The 16579-nt window shown below is 39.8% G+C and overlaps 1 protein-coding gene across 2 annotated transcripts in view; it reads right to left on the bottom strand.

Annotated features, from left to right (window-relative positions):
- Window positions 1-16579, bottom strand: part of Tnpo3 (transportin 3) — a 79891-nt gene that overhangs the window by 38960 nt on the left and 24352 nt on the right. For both annotated transcript variants that reach the window (XM_057765982.1, XM_057765975.1), the window contains 6 exons: window positions 15542-15615; window positions 13449-13605; window positions 8182-8325; window positions 4741-4916; window positions 3843-3981; window positions 384-530 (listed from right to left, as the gene is read on the bottom strand). In XM_057765982.1, the coding sequence (XP_057621965.1) occupies window positions 384-530; window positions 3843-3981; window positions 4741-4916; window positions 8182-8325; window positions 13449-13605; window positions 15542-15615 (837 nt within the window). The remainder of the gene's footprint in view (window positions 1-383; window positions 531-3842; window positions 3982-4740; window positions 4917-8181; window positions 8326-13448; window positions 13606-15541; window positions 15616-16579) is intronic.

Below are 16579 nucleotides of genomic sequence, written 5' to 3'. Positions count from 1 at the left end.
AGGCCCTAGGTTTGCGCCTGGCACTACAAGAAAACAAAAAGGCCCAAACAAACAGTACAGAACTCAACATTCTGATTTCTATCACTGATCATACCAATTACTATTGCAGAAATTCTCATTTTTAAATGCTGCATAGAGGTTCAACAAGTTTCTGAACATAGTCAAACATTTTACACACATATACACACAAGGCTTTGCACAAAAAATTAGCTTTCTTCTATAACATCATTTAAAGCAAATTCCTACATACACAATTACTAGCTCAGCAAAAACAATGTGCCTATATAGGTCTAATTTTTAAACTAAAGTGAAAAAAACTTGAAGACTGTTAGATCAAGTCAGAACCAAAAGGTGGAGAAGATTAAGTAGAGAAGGGTACTTACATGGTCTGGTTCCAACTGGCAGTGTCGAGCCAAGGCATGAAGCAGCCTCTGAATGTATGCTTTGAATATGCTGTGAATGACCTCATCATTGGTTTTATACAAATGTTCTCCTAGTCGGTACCAAAAGTTAAAGGAAATTTCTACTACCTGTTAGGTAAGAAAGTTGATGGTTTATTTGTGCATGAAAAGAACAGAGGAAAAAAATAGTTTTATCATTACTTACCATAAAGCTAAGGATATACACTATTCCCTATGTATATGCAGTCAGGAAACCACCCTTTCTGTGGTACAGGTTTGCTGTTACCTCCTAAATATCTTCCCAAATTACACCTCAGTGGTGACTTAGATGACTAGCTTTATACTTTCTATTTATAATTGAGAAAACTTTTCCCAAATCCCATTAGATTCTATAGAAAACAAAGACATGTAAGTCTTGAAAAGCAGTTTTAACCAAACTCTGGACCATTAATCACGCCAACATCACATGTCTTCCAGGAGAGCTAATTGTTATTCCCTAATACAGTTGATTTTTAAACTCACTAAGTAAGTAGCTGAGGATGACTCTAAATTTCCTATTCTCCTGCCTCCACCTCCCAAGTCTGGGATTATAGGAATACACAACCATGTCCAGCCCCATTTAGTTGTTTTCATGAACATGAAAGACAGCAGAAACAGACTGGAATTTCAGGATCAGCTAACCTTCCATGCAATGCTATTTTTCAAGTGACTACCATTGCAAAGAACCATACTGCTCGGGATTTTACCGCAACTAGAAATCCTCAGGGGTTCTGTAGACAAGTAAACAGCACTTTTTGTGATAAAGACAAGGTGCTGAGGACACAGGATTCAAAGGAGAGCTGTTCAAAATGATCCCCAACCCAAGAACACTTCTTTAATTTTTTCTTTTAATGTAAACATGACTTACAGATTATTTTTATTATGTTAACTTGTAGGGGTGGGGAGAGATCAGATTCTACTGGAGCTGGAGTTCCAGATGGCTGTAACCCACCACATGTGGGTGCTTGAAAGTGAACTCAGGTCTCTGGAGGAGAAGTATGCTCTCTTAACCACAGAGACATCTCTTCAGGCCCCTTTATATTTCTTAAGAGATAAATAGGAGGTATAATTTCTTAAATAGATGAACTTTTTAACAACCTAGGAAAAAACTAAACTTCCTACTTATTTTTCTCTGAATGGGTGTCTACCTACATGTCTGCGCACATGTGAGTGCAGTGCCCACAGAGGTCAGAAAGGATCTTGGATCCCTTGGGACTGTTCTAGTAATTTGGGTCCTTGGGAAGAGCAGCCATTTCTCTTAACCACTGAGCATCTCCCCACCCTCTAACATCTAGGAACTTTGTAAGTGATAGATGCCTATTGTCCGAACACTGGGAGATGGAGACAGGATCCTTCTCAGGCCAGTCTGCTAGCCAGAAATACATAAATGAAAGGTCTGACTGGTGTGGGACAATTGTTTGTATCCTGTCAATTATATTTTAAATAATCGCTGATTGGCCAGTAGCCAGGCAGGAAGTATAGGCAGGACAACCAGACAGAGAGTAGAGGCAGGTCAATGACAACAGGAGAATTCTGGGAAGAAGGAGGCCCATTCCTCTGAAGTTGGGGGCCGCCACAGAAAAAGCAAGATGTGAGACTGCCTAGCTGAAAAAGGTACTGAGCCATTTGGCTGGCATAGACAAGAATAATGGGCTAATATAAGTTATAAGAGTTAATAAGAAGCTTGAGTTAATGGGCCAATCAGTTTATAGTTAGTGTAGACCTCTGTGTGATTTCTTTGGGACTTAACGACTGTGGGAACCAGGCAAGACAGAAAACCCCCACAACAGCTGACTGGTGGTACCAGCTTGTATAACATGCACAAGGCTCTGAGAGTGATCCTCACTTCCACAAAGGAAGTAGGGTGATTGTAAATTGTCTTAAAGAATATTATTATTTTTATAAATACAGTGTCTATGTAGCCCAGGATAGCCTGGTGCTCAGAATGTAGCCTGTGTTAGCCTCAAATTCATGATCCTTTGTCTTAGCCTCCAGGTACTGGCATTATAGGCATGTGCCATTATCTCCATCTTATAAAAATCTTTAAGGATTTTTTTTTTTTTTTTTTTTTTTTGGATTTTTCGAGACAGGGTTTCTCCGTAGCTTTTGGTTCCTGTCCTGGAACTAGCTCTTGTAGACCAGGCTGGCCTCGAACTCACAGAGATCCACCTGCCTCTGCCTCCCAAGTGCTGGGATTAAAGGCGTGCGCCACCACCGCCCGGCTAAGGATTTTTTTTTTTAAAATGAAACTCAGTATAGACCAGTTAGCCTCAAAGTCATGGAAATCTTTCTGCCTTTGCTCTCTGAGTGTTAGGATTAAAGGCATGTGCCACCGTGCCTAGGTGAGAAGGAGATTCTTAAGTCTCATTCACACCTCTAGTCTAAAGAAACACTGAAGTCATGAAGACTCCCGGAGTTAACAGGAGCTAGTATAGTATAGAGTTTACAGCGGGGATGCCCAAAGATTCCTATGTGTAGAAGGCTGTGGTGCTACTGGGAGGTAGTGGACCATTATGAGGCTGGCCTTAGAAGAAGTGGGTCACTGGGAAACTTCCCAGAGGGAGTTTTGGGACCGAAGACTCTCATTGTTGCCTTTCTGCCTATGTGGCCAGATTGAGGTAAACAGGCTTCCTCTTTAACTGCACTCTTCAAGGCCTGGGCCCAATGGATAAAGACAAAAACATCCAAACATCCAAAACTGTGTGTGAGCTCAGAAAAAACAAAAACAAACATATTCTCTCTTTGAGCTGGTTATGTCTGCTACTCAGAAATTTGACAATACGATGTAGGTTTTCATTATTGCTTTTAGTGGTAAAGTTCTAAAAAAATAAGTGCAACTAGAAAGGAGGCACAGTGGGAGGTAACAGGTTTTCTTTCTGACAGATTCTCTGAGTTGCCTACAACAGTCAACCTTAACAACAGATTAGAAAATAGAAAGAATGCAAAATGGAAACCCAAACACAATTCTTTTTTTGTTTGTTTGTTTGGTTTTTCGAGACAGGGTTTCTCTGTAGCTTTTGGAGTCTGTCCTGGAACTAGCTCTTGTAGACCAGGATGGCCTCAAACTCACAGAGGATCTGCCTGCTTCTGCCTCCTGAGTGCTGGGATTAAAGGCGTGCGCCACCACCGCCCAGCCCCAAACACAGTTCTTAAAAGTATCCTAAATATGGGCCATGTAAGTGTGGGCCACTGGTAAGATACTTGGGAGGAGAGAAGTGTCTGTACTACGCTGCTTTGCTTCACACTCTCACCACAGCACGTAGACAGCACCCCACCCTCATATGCAAATAATGAAACTGAAAAAAATTATAACCATACACAACTTCCAGATCACATTAATAAAAAACGAGATTGCAAATTCTCAAGTGGAGAGTAAAAGCCTTAACATAGTAGAGATACTACCTCATACTGAGGGTGGCCTGCACAAATAAGAAGCAGTTCCAAAGTTCGAAGATCTCCCAGACCTTGGCCTGGAGTACAAACAATTTTTTCCAGGAAAGTTTCACATAGTTCAGTGAAGATACGGCAGTAATTCAGAACTCTGCAGAAGCAAAATGAGAATACCAAGTCAAGAAGCTGGACTTTACATACACAGATAAGAGTCAAATGAACAAAAAGTCTCTTTGCCTGAGGGCCATTCAAGTGAATACTCATGATGAGCATCATAACCTCTGCGGCAAATGCCTTTAACTTAGGTTGCTCACATCTATACAGATGAGCATATGATGGTAAGTCAATTCATATTCTCTATTACAAATCTTTGAATAAAAACTCCAAATTAGGGTGCTGGAGCAATGGCTCAGTTGTTGAGAGCACTTGCTAGCTAGAGAGCTTGAGTTCCATTAAACTAGGTATCTCTGTGTGGGTGTTGGCATGTGTGAATGCAAGTGCTTATGGAATACAGAAGACAGCATAGGATTCCTTGGAGTTGGAGTTACAGGCAGGAGTGAGGGGTCAGACATGGATGCTAAGAACCAAAGTCAGGTCCTATGCAAGAGAAGAGCCCATTCTTAGCTGCTGAACCATCTCTACAGCTCCTAAACTTGCATTTTAAAGTTTATCCCTATTTCTTCAAGTCTTCTCTTAAGTGTAAAACACTAGAACAATCAAGAACTGGTAGTAATCCTCTTTTCTAGATCCAAATTGCTATTCCAGACGCAGGTACATATCAACTATAGCACACGCTTCACACGTGCAAAGTCACACAGAATCAAAAAACAATGGATGATTATAAAAAAAAATTGAGGGAAAAATCCCAGAATGTAGGTAATCCAGGGCTCCTACTTCAATAGTTACTCACTTGTCTAAATCTTCTCGTGCCACAGCCATGTGATAAGCAGTCTCCAATGTCAGGACCCCCTGAAAAAGTTGCATGGCCAATGGCAAGTTCGTCTCCACATTTTCAATAGCATAGAGAGCTGAGCACACACAGTCTGAAGCAGCTTCATGGAGGTTAGATGAGGTTTTATCCTGCTGCTGAAAGACAGAATACAAAAGCAGAAATCAGAATCATTGTACTCCAGGGAAAACAAATACAACCTTCTGAAAGTTGTTTTTTGTTTGTTGTATGAAACAGGTGTCATGTAATCTACATTGGCCTTAAAGTCACTGTGTAGCACAAACTAGCTCCCTGTTCTAGGATTACAGAAATGCACACCAAATGTGCTTCTATATCCACCTGACTGAGAGTACACTATGAAGAGTTGTAGACTTTGCCAAGACAACATCTTCCTTACCCTACTTCTCCAGGCATGGCAAAAAAAAAAAAAAAAGAGCTTCTTTATCCATCAGTCAGACTTACATGAATTTTTTTCATTTTATTTACTTTTGTTTCTTTTTCTTTCTTTCTTTTGGAGAAAGGGTCTCACTGTGTAGCCTTGGCTGTCTTGGAACTCACTATATAGACCAAGCTGGCCTCAAACTCACAGAGATCCAAAGTATTGGGATGAAAGGGGCTGTACTACCGCACCAGGTTTCTTCTGTTAGCTTTCTTGGACACAGCATTCTGTCTCAGCCAGAGTTCTGGGATCAGCTGTGAGCCATCAGCCTGGGAGTTACCAGATTATCCCCATATTTCTCTCTGTACTATTTCTTCCATAAGGAATGCCATGTTTCTCAATGGCATTGAATGGATTTTGAAATTCATTCTCTTTTTAAGTACTGCTTAAAATGAAAAGGTTCAGCAACACCAAAAGGCCAATTACATACCAAAGTTAAGCAGAGGTTCTTAAAACTTTTGGGGTGGAGAAGTGAGTTATCACAGAAATGGCAAATTCTCCCAATTTCTCATTCACAGTAATACATGTAGTATATGAGAACAAAGCCTAAAACTACAGCTACCCAATGTATCAATCAAAAATAAAAACAATATTATTTCTTGCTAGGTATCATACAATACACTTAATAATTCAAATACTTTGGGAGGATGAGACAAGAGGATTACTACAAATTCAAGATCAACATGGGATAGACTGAGTTCCAAGGTAGCTTTGACTATAAAGTTGTAAGACCCTGGTTTAAAAAACAATTTTTGGAGCTGGTAAAATGGTTCTATAAATAAAGGCACTTGCCAAGCCTAGCAACTTGAGTTTGATCCCCAAGACCCACATAACGGAGACAACAACTCCTCTGTAAATTGTCCTCAGACATTCAAACGCATATAATAAATTTTTTTAAATGTAAAAAAGTTGTGGTCCTTTTAATCCTAGCACTTGGGAATGAATGGAGACAAAAGATCAGGAGTACAAGTTCATCCTTGGCTACACAGCGAATTCAAAGACAAACTGTCTTGAAAAAAACAACAAGAACAAAATATTTCTGAGACATTCAAAAACCTTCAAAAGTTTATTCTCTTTGTACATTTTCTTTGGAAAGTACTTGAGGATGTTCAAAAAACAATCAACCCAGGGCCGGGCGATGGTGGCGCACGCCTTTAATCCCAGCACTTGGGAGGCAGAAGCAGGCGGATCTCTGTGAGTTCGAGACCAGCCTGGTCTACAAGAGCTAGTTCCAGGACAGGCTCCAAAACCACAGAGAAACCCTGTCTCGAAAATCAAAAAAAAAAAAAAAAAAAAAAAAAAAAGAAAGAATAAGAACTTATCAGAGCCGACAGTGGAGCCGACATGGAAGCACAAGTTGCAATGTCAGCACCCAGTGGCGAGAGCAAAAGGATCTTGAAGACAACCTGGATCACACGGGCAGTTAGCTATAAGCCAGCCTGTTTCTTAGTTGAGACTGTCTCAAAACATTAACAAAAGTACAAGGAGGGAAACTGGAGGGCTCTTATTCATTGACACAGTTAAGAGCTTCTGTAAATTCAGTGAAGCTGTCACAGCTCAATCTTTCTCTAATAACAACAATGATAATGATAACAGACACTTAGACTCTCTCTATAAAGGATAAGAGCTACTTAAGCTAGGAGAGTAACAGATGAAAATCATCCCATTGGGTTCTTACCTCTTTTTAAAATATTTTCTTTCTTTATTTTGGTTTTATGAGACAGAGCTAACCTGAATTCATTCTGTAGACCAGGCTGGCCTCGAATTCACAGAGATTCACCTGCCTCTGCCTCTTAAGTGCTGGGATTAAAGGCATGTGCCACCACTACCCAGCTTTTTGTTCCCAATCCCTGTTTGTTTGTTTGTTTGTTTATTTATTATGTATACAATATTCTGTCTGTGTGTGTGCCTGCTGGCCAGAAGAGGGCACCAGACCCCATTACAGATGGTTGTGAGCCACCATGTGGTTGCTGGGAATTGAACTCAGGACCTTTGGTAGAGCAGGCAATGCTCTTAACCTCTGAGCCATCTCTCCAGCCCCCAATCTCTGTTTTTTAAAGGAGCAATCCTGGAGACACTTTATGAGGAAAAAGGGGCGGGACAGGTAAATGGTTCAGGGAGTAGAAGTGTCTGCCACACAAAGCCTGAGAACCTGAATTCAGATCCCCCGGAACCATATAAGAGCACTCTTCTGACAAGATGGGAGTCAGACACAGGAGAATCCACAAGAACCTTTCATGTCAGCTAGCCTAGAGAACAAGGGGAGAGATGATGCCTCAAAAACTAGATGGAAGTTAAGGACCTATACAGAGGGCCCCATCCACATGGGTGCTGTGGCATGTGCATATCTTCATACAGAAAGCACACATATACACAAAATAGCTGAAATATTTTAATTCTTTCAAAAAGAAGTATGCAGGTTTGGGATGAACGTAAGAAGCTCAACGGTGTCCATGCCCAGCAGACTGAAACTCCTGCATTTATGGGTCATTTGAAGAGCAGCACATGCTCCATTATTCGTCAGCCTCAGGGAGCTTCTATCTTTCCCTAAAATAGGGTGTTATTTAGCGCAAGTTTGCTTCCAATTTGCTATTTAGTTAAGGGTGACCTTGAATTTCTCACCCTCTGGCCTTCACCTCACATACTAAGATTATAGGCATGTGCCCTCAAGCTCAACGCCTTCTTATGCTATTCTTAAGACTCAGATAAAATTTTTCTCTTAAGCCGGGTGGTGGTGGCGCACGCCTTTAATCCCAGCACTCGGGAGGCGGAGGCAGAGGCAGGCGGATCTCTGGGAGTTCGAGGCCAGCCTGGTCTAGAAGAGCTAGTTCCAGGACAGGAACCAAAAGCTACGGAGAAACCCTGTCTCAAAAATAAATAAAAATTTTCTCTCAATACAAACACTGAGTTGTCCCAGAAGGTTGGTTATTAAAAGTGACAAAGGCAGTTATAGGTTTACTTACCAAAACCTCAAAAAGCAGCGCTAATAACTTATTATTAGCCATGAAGTTACTGTCCAAAACTCCCAAGTTAAACCAGCTTCCCAAACAGCGGAAAACTTTCATAAGCATCTTCTCATCAGTTCCTGCTTTTTCTACACATGTCATCTAAATAGAAAATATAATTTAAGAAAAAAAAATCAACCTTTATACTTTAGTCACTATTATATACTGTCTATAATGACATTAGCAACAAGCAATCACAAATATTTTGTAAGTACCACTGTTCTAAATCCTATTACCACATAATTTCCAGCAAAATACTACAATACAATTATCTTCTCTTTTTAGTGGGGAAACTGAGATACAAAGAGGTGAAAGATCCAAAACAGACATTAAAAATAACAAGGTTCTTAGTTCCCACTTATGCATTAATGTACTCTCATCAATACAACTACTTTTCATATGCAATCGGTACCTAATTCTGGGGGGACTGCTGCCCAAGCATCATGAGCTGAGTTTGGATCCCCAGTACTTACTCTAGCCAGGTATGGCGGTACACATCTGTAATCCCCTGCTGGAAAGGGAAGAAAGGAAGATTCCTAGGGCTTGCTGTCCTGATCAGTTGGTGTAACTGACTCAGTGAGACTGCTCTCTCAAAAAGAGGTGGTGAGACGGGTTAGTAGATAAAGCTGCTTGTTCCCTAACACGACGGCCTGAGTGAGTGCAATCCCTGGACCTACATGGTGGAGGAAGAACAAGTCCCACACACCATCCTCTCATTTCCACACGTGTGGCACTCGAGACACACACATAAAATAAATAAAAGTTAGGGCGAGAGTTTCTGGAAAGATGGTTCAACAATTGAGAGCATTCACTGCCGTTGTACCTACAAAGCAGCTCACAATCATCTGTAACTCCAGTTCTACAGCATCCAACACCTCTTTTAGCCTCAGAAGGCACCAGGTATGCACAAAGAAATGCATGCAAAACACCTGTAAGACTCTGCATAAAAGTAAATCATTTTTAAAAAGTCTTCTAAAGCAAGTTGTTAATTTTTGGGGGTGGGGGAATCTGGAAATATAAGAAATAATTTAGTGGTAGAACACCAGCTTAACATACGCAGAGACCTCAGGTTCAATTTCCAGTACTATGAAAGAAAGACATAAAACAAGTCAGACTAAAACTGACCACTGCCGTTATCTGAACATTTTGTGCTACATTTTAGAAAGCATAATGCAACTTCTTCTAGATAAGAATGTTTCAAGACAGCTCACAGGCAGTGGGCTAAAAGCATGACAACTGCCATGAGGGACAACAAGCAAGGAGAAAGGGAAAAGGGCTACATCCATGATGTATTACACACCAGATCTCCAGTCTGGTAGTTGGACTTCCAGGATTGTTTCCATTATCACAGAATAATCATAATTCATTGCCTGTAATCAACTGGTATCAATTTTTAAAAATTATTTCAAGCTGGTGGCAACCACAGTATACAGAATAAAATTATGATATTTATGTTTACACGGTGATACCAACTACATAGAAAAATCCCCCAGACTCAAAGCTTCATCTAAAATACAATCTGCAGTGATAAATTGTCTGACTGGCCTGGAACTTCCTATGTAGATCAGGTTGGCCTGATACAGAAATCTGCCTGCCTCTGCCACTGCTCTGCAGTGCTGGAATTAGAGGTGTGTACCACCCTTCTCCACAGATGATGGTTTTGTTCTCCTCTGGTGCTGGGGATTGAGCCCAGGGACCTGCACATACTGGGTAAATGCTCTAGCAACAATGTATACATCCCTAGCCATGGTGACCGTTTTTATAAGTGCCCTCCAAGCAGTACTAGACTGGTTGTAAAGATGAGAAGTGAAAGTTCAGTATATTACTATATACCGCTTCATTCCCATGGAACCATATTGAAAGAATAAGGTTTTTTTGTTTGAGAACAGTATCTTGTTATTTGGCCCAGGCTGGACTCAAACTCATTATCCTCTACTTTAGCCTCCTAGGTATTAGGATTACAGGTGTGTGCTGCCATACTTGGCAAAAACATCCATTTCAAAATCAATTTTTTCCTCTAATATGACAAACAGGAGACAGAAAGACTAATACAAGTATATAAATGGGCTTGCTTCTATTTTTTAATTTCTTTATGGATACTGCATTTTAGTCAAAGAAGTAACATATAACAAGTGACCAGCCATTACATGTACTGAACCCTATTATGTGCTAAACATGATTTTAATAGCTTTAAATGCATTAATTCAGTCTACACAAAATGAAATAAGCACTATTACTCTCATATACAGATGATGAAACTGAGGCAGAAGAGTTAATTATCTTGTTTAATATGGCAGAGCAAAGACTCAAATGTCACAAGTCTTGCTTCAGGACCTATGATCCAGGTTGGAGAGATGACTCTGGTCAAGTACTGGCTGTTCTTCCAGAGGACCCTGGTTGTATTCCCAGCACCCAAACAGCAGCTCACAACTATCTATAACTCCAGTTCCAGGGAATTTGAAGCCAGCCAGAGATACACAGTGAGATCTTGTCTCAAAAATAAATACCTTTTTTAAAAATTGGATTTTCCTAAAATAAGCTACTTTCACACAAATTACCCTGCAAAAACAGAAAGCACGCTAAGCATGGAGGAACCAGACTATCATCACCCTAATCCAGAGGACAACCCTAACATAACTAATAAAGTACCAATCAGACATTATAATACTGCCTAAGATATAACTCTGAGATGGGCACAATCCAAAACTTAAAAAACCTTTTCTTAAATCCATCAAGTCTCTTAACTTATCTCTAATCAGCATGCTGAAGGAAAACAAATTAAACCCTGAAGAAAGGGATCTAAGTAACTACTTTCTTAATTATCCTAAGGATGGAATGTAAGTGGTAGCATTATTAATACAGTAGAGAATTTATTACATGCAATGGATACCCTAAGGTAATTTCTTTTGAGGAGTCCTTACTCAGTAGGGCCAACTCAGATAGACCTTCCAATTAGAAGAAATAAGGAGATTACAAAAACAATCAGAGAAAACAAAGAACGTAATCATAAATGCTAAAGACATTCTCTAAGACAAATGCTCTCTGCGGAAAGACAGAGCAAGAGGACTGTGACTGCTAGCCTAAAACAAGACAGGGCTGTAAAGTGGACACTGTTGGTGAACTCTGTTTTCAAGTATTTTAGAACCAACTGGGAGAATGTGAATGTACTCTAAAAACATGGCATTACATAGGAAATGTTCTAAAATGAAAAAATAAAGGTAGATGACTGAAACAGGAAACTGTAATCACAGAGATACACATTCACGGGACAAGCATGAAAGGGTCAACAGCAGTCCGTCCACCAGTGTGCCCAGTCTCAACTACTCAGGAGGCTAACGCAGGAAACTACCTGAGTCCGTGCTCTATAAAACCACATCTCACAAACCAAAAGGTTGGAGGGCTGAAGAAAATGCTCAAGCCTGAGGTTAAGAGCACTTGCTGCTCTTCCAAAGACCAAAGAGCAGACACCAGAGCTCACACTGAGTGGCCTAGGAACTCTAGCTGCAAGAGAACTGAGCTCATCTTTTGCCTTCCACTGCATACACATGGCAGACACTGGCACAAAAACATAAAGAAAAATAAAAAACTTTAACAAAAATTGAGGGATGGGGCTGGAGACATGGCTCAGAGGTTAGGAGCACTAGTTGTTCTTTCAAAGGTCAAGTGTCAGCAACCATCTTATAATGAGATCTTGTGCCCCCTCTTCTGGCATGCAGGTATACATGCAGGCAAAACATTGCATACATCATAAATAAATAAATCTTTAAAAACTGAGGGACAAGTGTAGTAGCACACAACTATGACACTGCCTTTAGAAGACAGAGTCAGGTAGAAGAGAAAAGGGAGTCAGGGAATTAAAAGTGCAGGTCATCATCAGCTATGAGGCTATGGCTACGAAACGAGTTTCATATGAAGATATGAAACAAGTTTGAAGACAACTCAGGATGCATGAGACCCTTTTAAAAAATGGCTTGGTCAGGCAGTAGGGCGCACGCCTTTAATCCCAGCACTTGGAAGGCGGAGACAGGTGGATCTCTGTGAGTTTGAGGCTAGCCTGGTCTACAAGAGCTAGTTCCAGGACAGACTCCAAAACCACAGAGAAACCCTGTCTCAACACACACCCCCCACCCCAAAATGACTTGCTCTGTGTCTTAAAGATGCATGCTATGCAGGGTGGCGGTGGTGCAAGCCTTTAATCCCATCACTTGAGAGGCAGAAACAGATGGATCTCTGTGAGTTCAAGGCCAGCCTAGTCTACAAAGCAACTTACAGGACAGCCAGAGCTATATACAGAAAAACAAAGAACAAACAAAAAAGATGCATGCTAGAAGACTGATGGCCTGATCCCTGGGACAGTTTGAACAAACCGTTCGCTGACCTCTACAACATCCTAGGGTACACAGGTATGTGTGTTCCCCTCCCCACAATAAATACATGTAATTTTAAGAAACTAAAGCCAAAACATACAAAAGAAAATTGTGGTTGCAGTTCAGTGGTAGAGCACTTCTAGTATGCATGTATACTACCCCCAATACCCCAAATTAAGACAGACAGACACAGGATATGATTTCCAAGTTACTTGAATATTAATTGCTTAATTTTTTTTCTAATGTTCTAAAATACTATTTTCTTTAAAAATAAATGGTCAAAAATTACTTGAATATTAATTGCTTAATTTTTTTCTAATGTTCTAAAATACTATTTTCTTTAAAAATGGTCAAAAAAATTCAAAAAATGGTCAATTAAAAAATTTAAAGATATTTACTTTCCAAATAAGTTTTTAACACCAAAATGAATATAACTGAATGTAATTATAATTACACTATTGTTCAATGGCCAAGCAAAATCTTCTATTATTTCTTTATCAAAATGCTAATTTTTCTTTACTTTTTCCTAAAGTTTGTTTATATGCACTTCTTTTAGTGTGGTCCTTGGAGGCAAGAGCTTTTTTATATATCATATGAATTGAGTTCAAATTCTAAATTAAGAATCAAATATCAGTAAGCCCATTCACATTCACAAGAGATATCATCCTCACAGCATTACAAAGAAGCTCAAGTTTTAAAAGTATTTTGTATTATTAAAAAGTTTTGTATAAATAAATGCTAAAACAGTATTAATGCCGCATTTCCAAAGAAAACTGCTTCATACCATTGTGACCAGATCACAAAATAATCACTCCACGGTCTCTGTCCTTTATCAACAAATGAATATTTCAAACTTACCAATAAAGATACCACTGTACTAGAATAGAAGGCCAAGTCTTCTATAATTTCTGTGCGCCTATTGGCTCCAATTCGCAAGGAACGACTGTGTACCTCTTCAGGTAACACTGTAAGGATCTCCAGCAAAAAGGGCAAAGAAGTTACATCATTGCTATATCTGGAAAAGAAAAGAAGGAGGATGCATCACGAGTCACTGAGAGCCAGCAAATACAGAATCACAATGCCATCAAATAGCCCACAACAACAAAAGCAGCACTCTCCACAGTAAGAGGAAAAGAGCCAGGAGGTTGTGGCAGAGGCTGGCGGATCTCTGGAAGTTCAAGGTCAGTCCTGGTCCACAAAGAGAGTTCCAGGACAGCCAGGGCTCTGTCACACAGAAAAACTCTGTCTCAAAAAACCTTAAAAAGAAAACAGAAAAAAAGAAGAAAATGAAAATGTAATCTTTGCTTTATTTATTTGTTTGTTTTCAAGACAGAGTTTCTCTGTAGTTTTGTAGATGAATGAAATCTTTGTTTTATTGAGACAAGGTTTCATGCATTCCATGCTAGCTTCCAACTTGTTATATGGCTGTAGAAAAAAAAAAGGAGAAGGGAAGAAGGAAGGGAGAATAAATATGGCAATAGAAAGGAAGGTAAGTTAGTTTTAGTTAGATTTATTTTTTTTGTAGCCATGCAGTGGTGGAACATGCCTTTAATCTCAGCACTCGGGAGGCAAGAGGCAGGTGGATCTCTGTGAGTTTGAAGCCAGCCTGGTCTATAGAACAAGTTCCAGGACAGCTAGGGCTGTTGCACAGAGAAAATCTGTCTCAAAAAGAAAAAAAAATGTATTTTTATTATGTGTGCAGGGGAAGGGTATGTGCACATAAATTCAAGTGACTACAGATCCCCCTGGAGTTGGGGTTACAAGCAGTTGTAAATTGCCTGATCCCGTGATAAGAATTGAACTCAGGTCCCAAGAAGAGCAGGATGTGCTCTTAACCATCGAGCCACCTCTCCAGTTCCCAGTTTTAGTTAATTTTAAAAATTACATGCACACACACATATGATCGAATATTTTACTAACTTGGCTAAGTTCTGTATTATCATTAGCCTCCAGTTTTCAACACCAATATCTTCCTGACTTTGAGGTATGGCTAAGCAATCCTAATGCCTCAATTTTGAAGATAATCAGCAATTTCATGACTCCTATGTCATATGTGATTCATAAGTTTATACTATAGAATATTATTATTATTGCACATATTTATTTATTTAGAGATAATGTAGCCTTGACAAGCCTGGAGCTCAATATGCAGATCAGGTTACCTTCATAGAGATTTGCCCGCCTGTCTCCTGATTGTTGGGATTAAAGGTGTACAACAACCATGCCCAGCCTCCAAATTTACTTTAACAAGAAAGTTAATAATATAAAATTCAGGGGCTGGTAATACTGCAGTGTATAAAAGTGCTTGTTACCAAGCCTGATGACCTGAGTTCAATATACCCCACATGGTAGAGAGAACCAACTCCTTCAAGTTGTCCCCTGAACTTGACACAGTGATATGGCAAGCACACCTCCAATAAACAAACAAAAAACAATTTTTGAAGAGAAATAAAAATTATATCATTTGAGAATGGAGAAATAGATGGCTCCGTGGTTAAGATCACTTGCTGTTTTTCCAGAGGACACAAATTGAATTCCCCCATCCCGATCAGGCATCTCACAATCATCTATAACTCCAGCTCCAGAGGAGAAGATTTACCTGGCCTTTGTGGGCTTTTGTACCCATGTACACGTAGATACACATACCTATACATAATTAATTTTTAAAAAACATTTTTTAAGCCTTTGGTGGTGGCCCACACCTTTAATTCCAGTACCCGGGAGGAAGAGACAGGCAGATCTATGATTTTAAGGCCAGCCTGGTCTACACAGTGAGTTCCAGGATAGCCAGGACTGTTACAGAAAAATCCTGTCTCAATAAAACAAAAGAAAACTAAAGCAAATTGTAATTTTATGCTCACAATTTAGAAAACAATCTAGTCTAGTTACCAGGACAGATTTCTCTGTGTGGATTAATGGAAATTCAAATACTATCGATAAAAATTACTTACTTTTCTACCAATGTTTGTACGCATCCCTTCCAAGAAGGCATCTGTAGGGCAAGGTCTGCTATTGCTAAAGCCAGCTGAATGGGAAGAGAGATAAATAAATGAATAGACTAGATACAGAAACCATCAATGCTAACAGAAAAAAAGAGACCACAATTCTTTCAAACACTATGATAGTGAAGACTAGCATCCCCCTTCCTCCTTCCCCATGAATGTCTACCTATCCAGTCATCTAGTTAGCTACAAATTGCTTGGATTTAGAGATCAACCTTAAAAATTAAAGACAGACAAAAAAAAAAAAAAATCAACAAAACACACTTGATAGATAGGATACTTTTTTTTATTGTTGTTTCTGAGACAGCATTTATCTAGCTCAGACTGGCCTCAAACCCACTAGATATCGAGCCTGACCTTGAACTCCTGATTCTTCTTTCTCCACCTCACAAGTGCTACAATTAGAGGGTTTTTTGTTTTATTTTGTTTTGGTTTTGGAGACAGGGTTTCTCTGTAGCTTTGGAGCCTGTTCGGGAACTAGTTCTTGTAGATCAGGCTGGCCGAGAACTCACAGAGATCCACGAGCCTCTGCCTTCAAAGTACTGGGATTAAAGGCATGTACCACTACCACCCGACTTGCAATTACAGGTTTAAACCACTATACTCAATTTAAAAACATCAAAATCTGTTTAAAAATAGATACCCAAGACAGATTTTCTCTGTGTAACAGCCCTGGCTGTCCTAGAACTCTCTTTGTAGACCAGGTTGGCCTCAAACTCAGAGATTCGCCTGCCTCTGCCTCCTGAGTGCTGGGATTATAGGTGAGTGCCACCACTGTCCAGCCAATACTTACTTTTATTTGAAAATACAATACCATAGAACTTCAGAGACTGATAAATTATAGTTTGTCAAAAGATCAAAGCTACTGATAAAGTTAGACTTTGGTTCTGTCCTCAGATAATGGATTGCCATTTCCCTGCTCTTTCCATTTCTCATCTTGAAGCATCCTCTTCAAGAGCACGTCCACATCAGGCAAACACATGTATG

The sequence above is a fragment of the Chionomys nivalis genome, chromosome 1 (genome assembly GCF_950005125.1).
Source record: "Chionomys nivalis chromosome 1, mChiNiv1.1, whole genome shotgun sequence".
In the NCBI taxonomy this organism is placed as follows: domain Eukaryota; kingdom Metazoa; phylum Chordata; class Mammalia; order Rodentia; family Cricetidae; genus Chionomys; species Chionomys nivalis.
The sequence above is the reverse complement of the archived record's forward strand: the minus strand, read 5'-3'. Positions and strand labels throughout refer to the sequence as shown.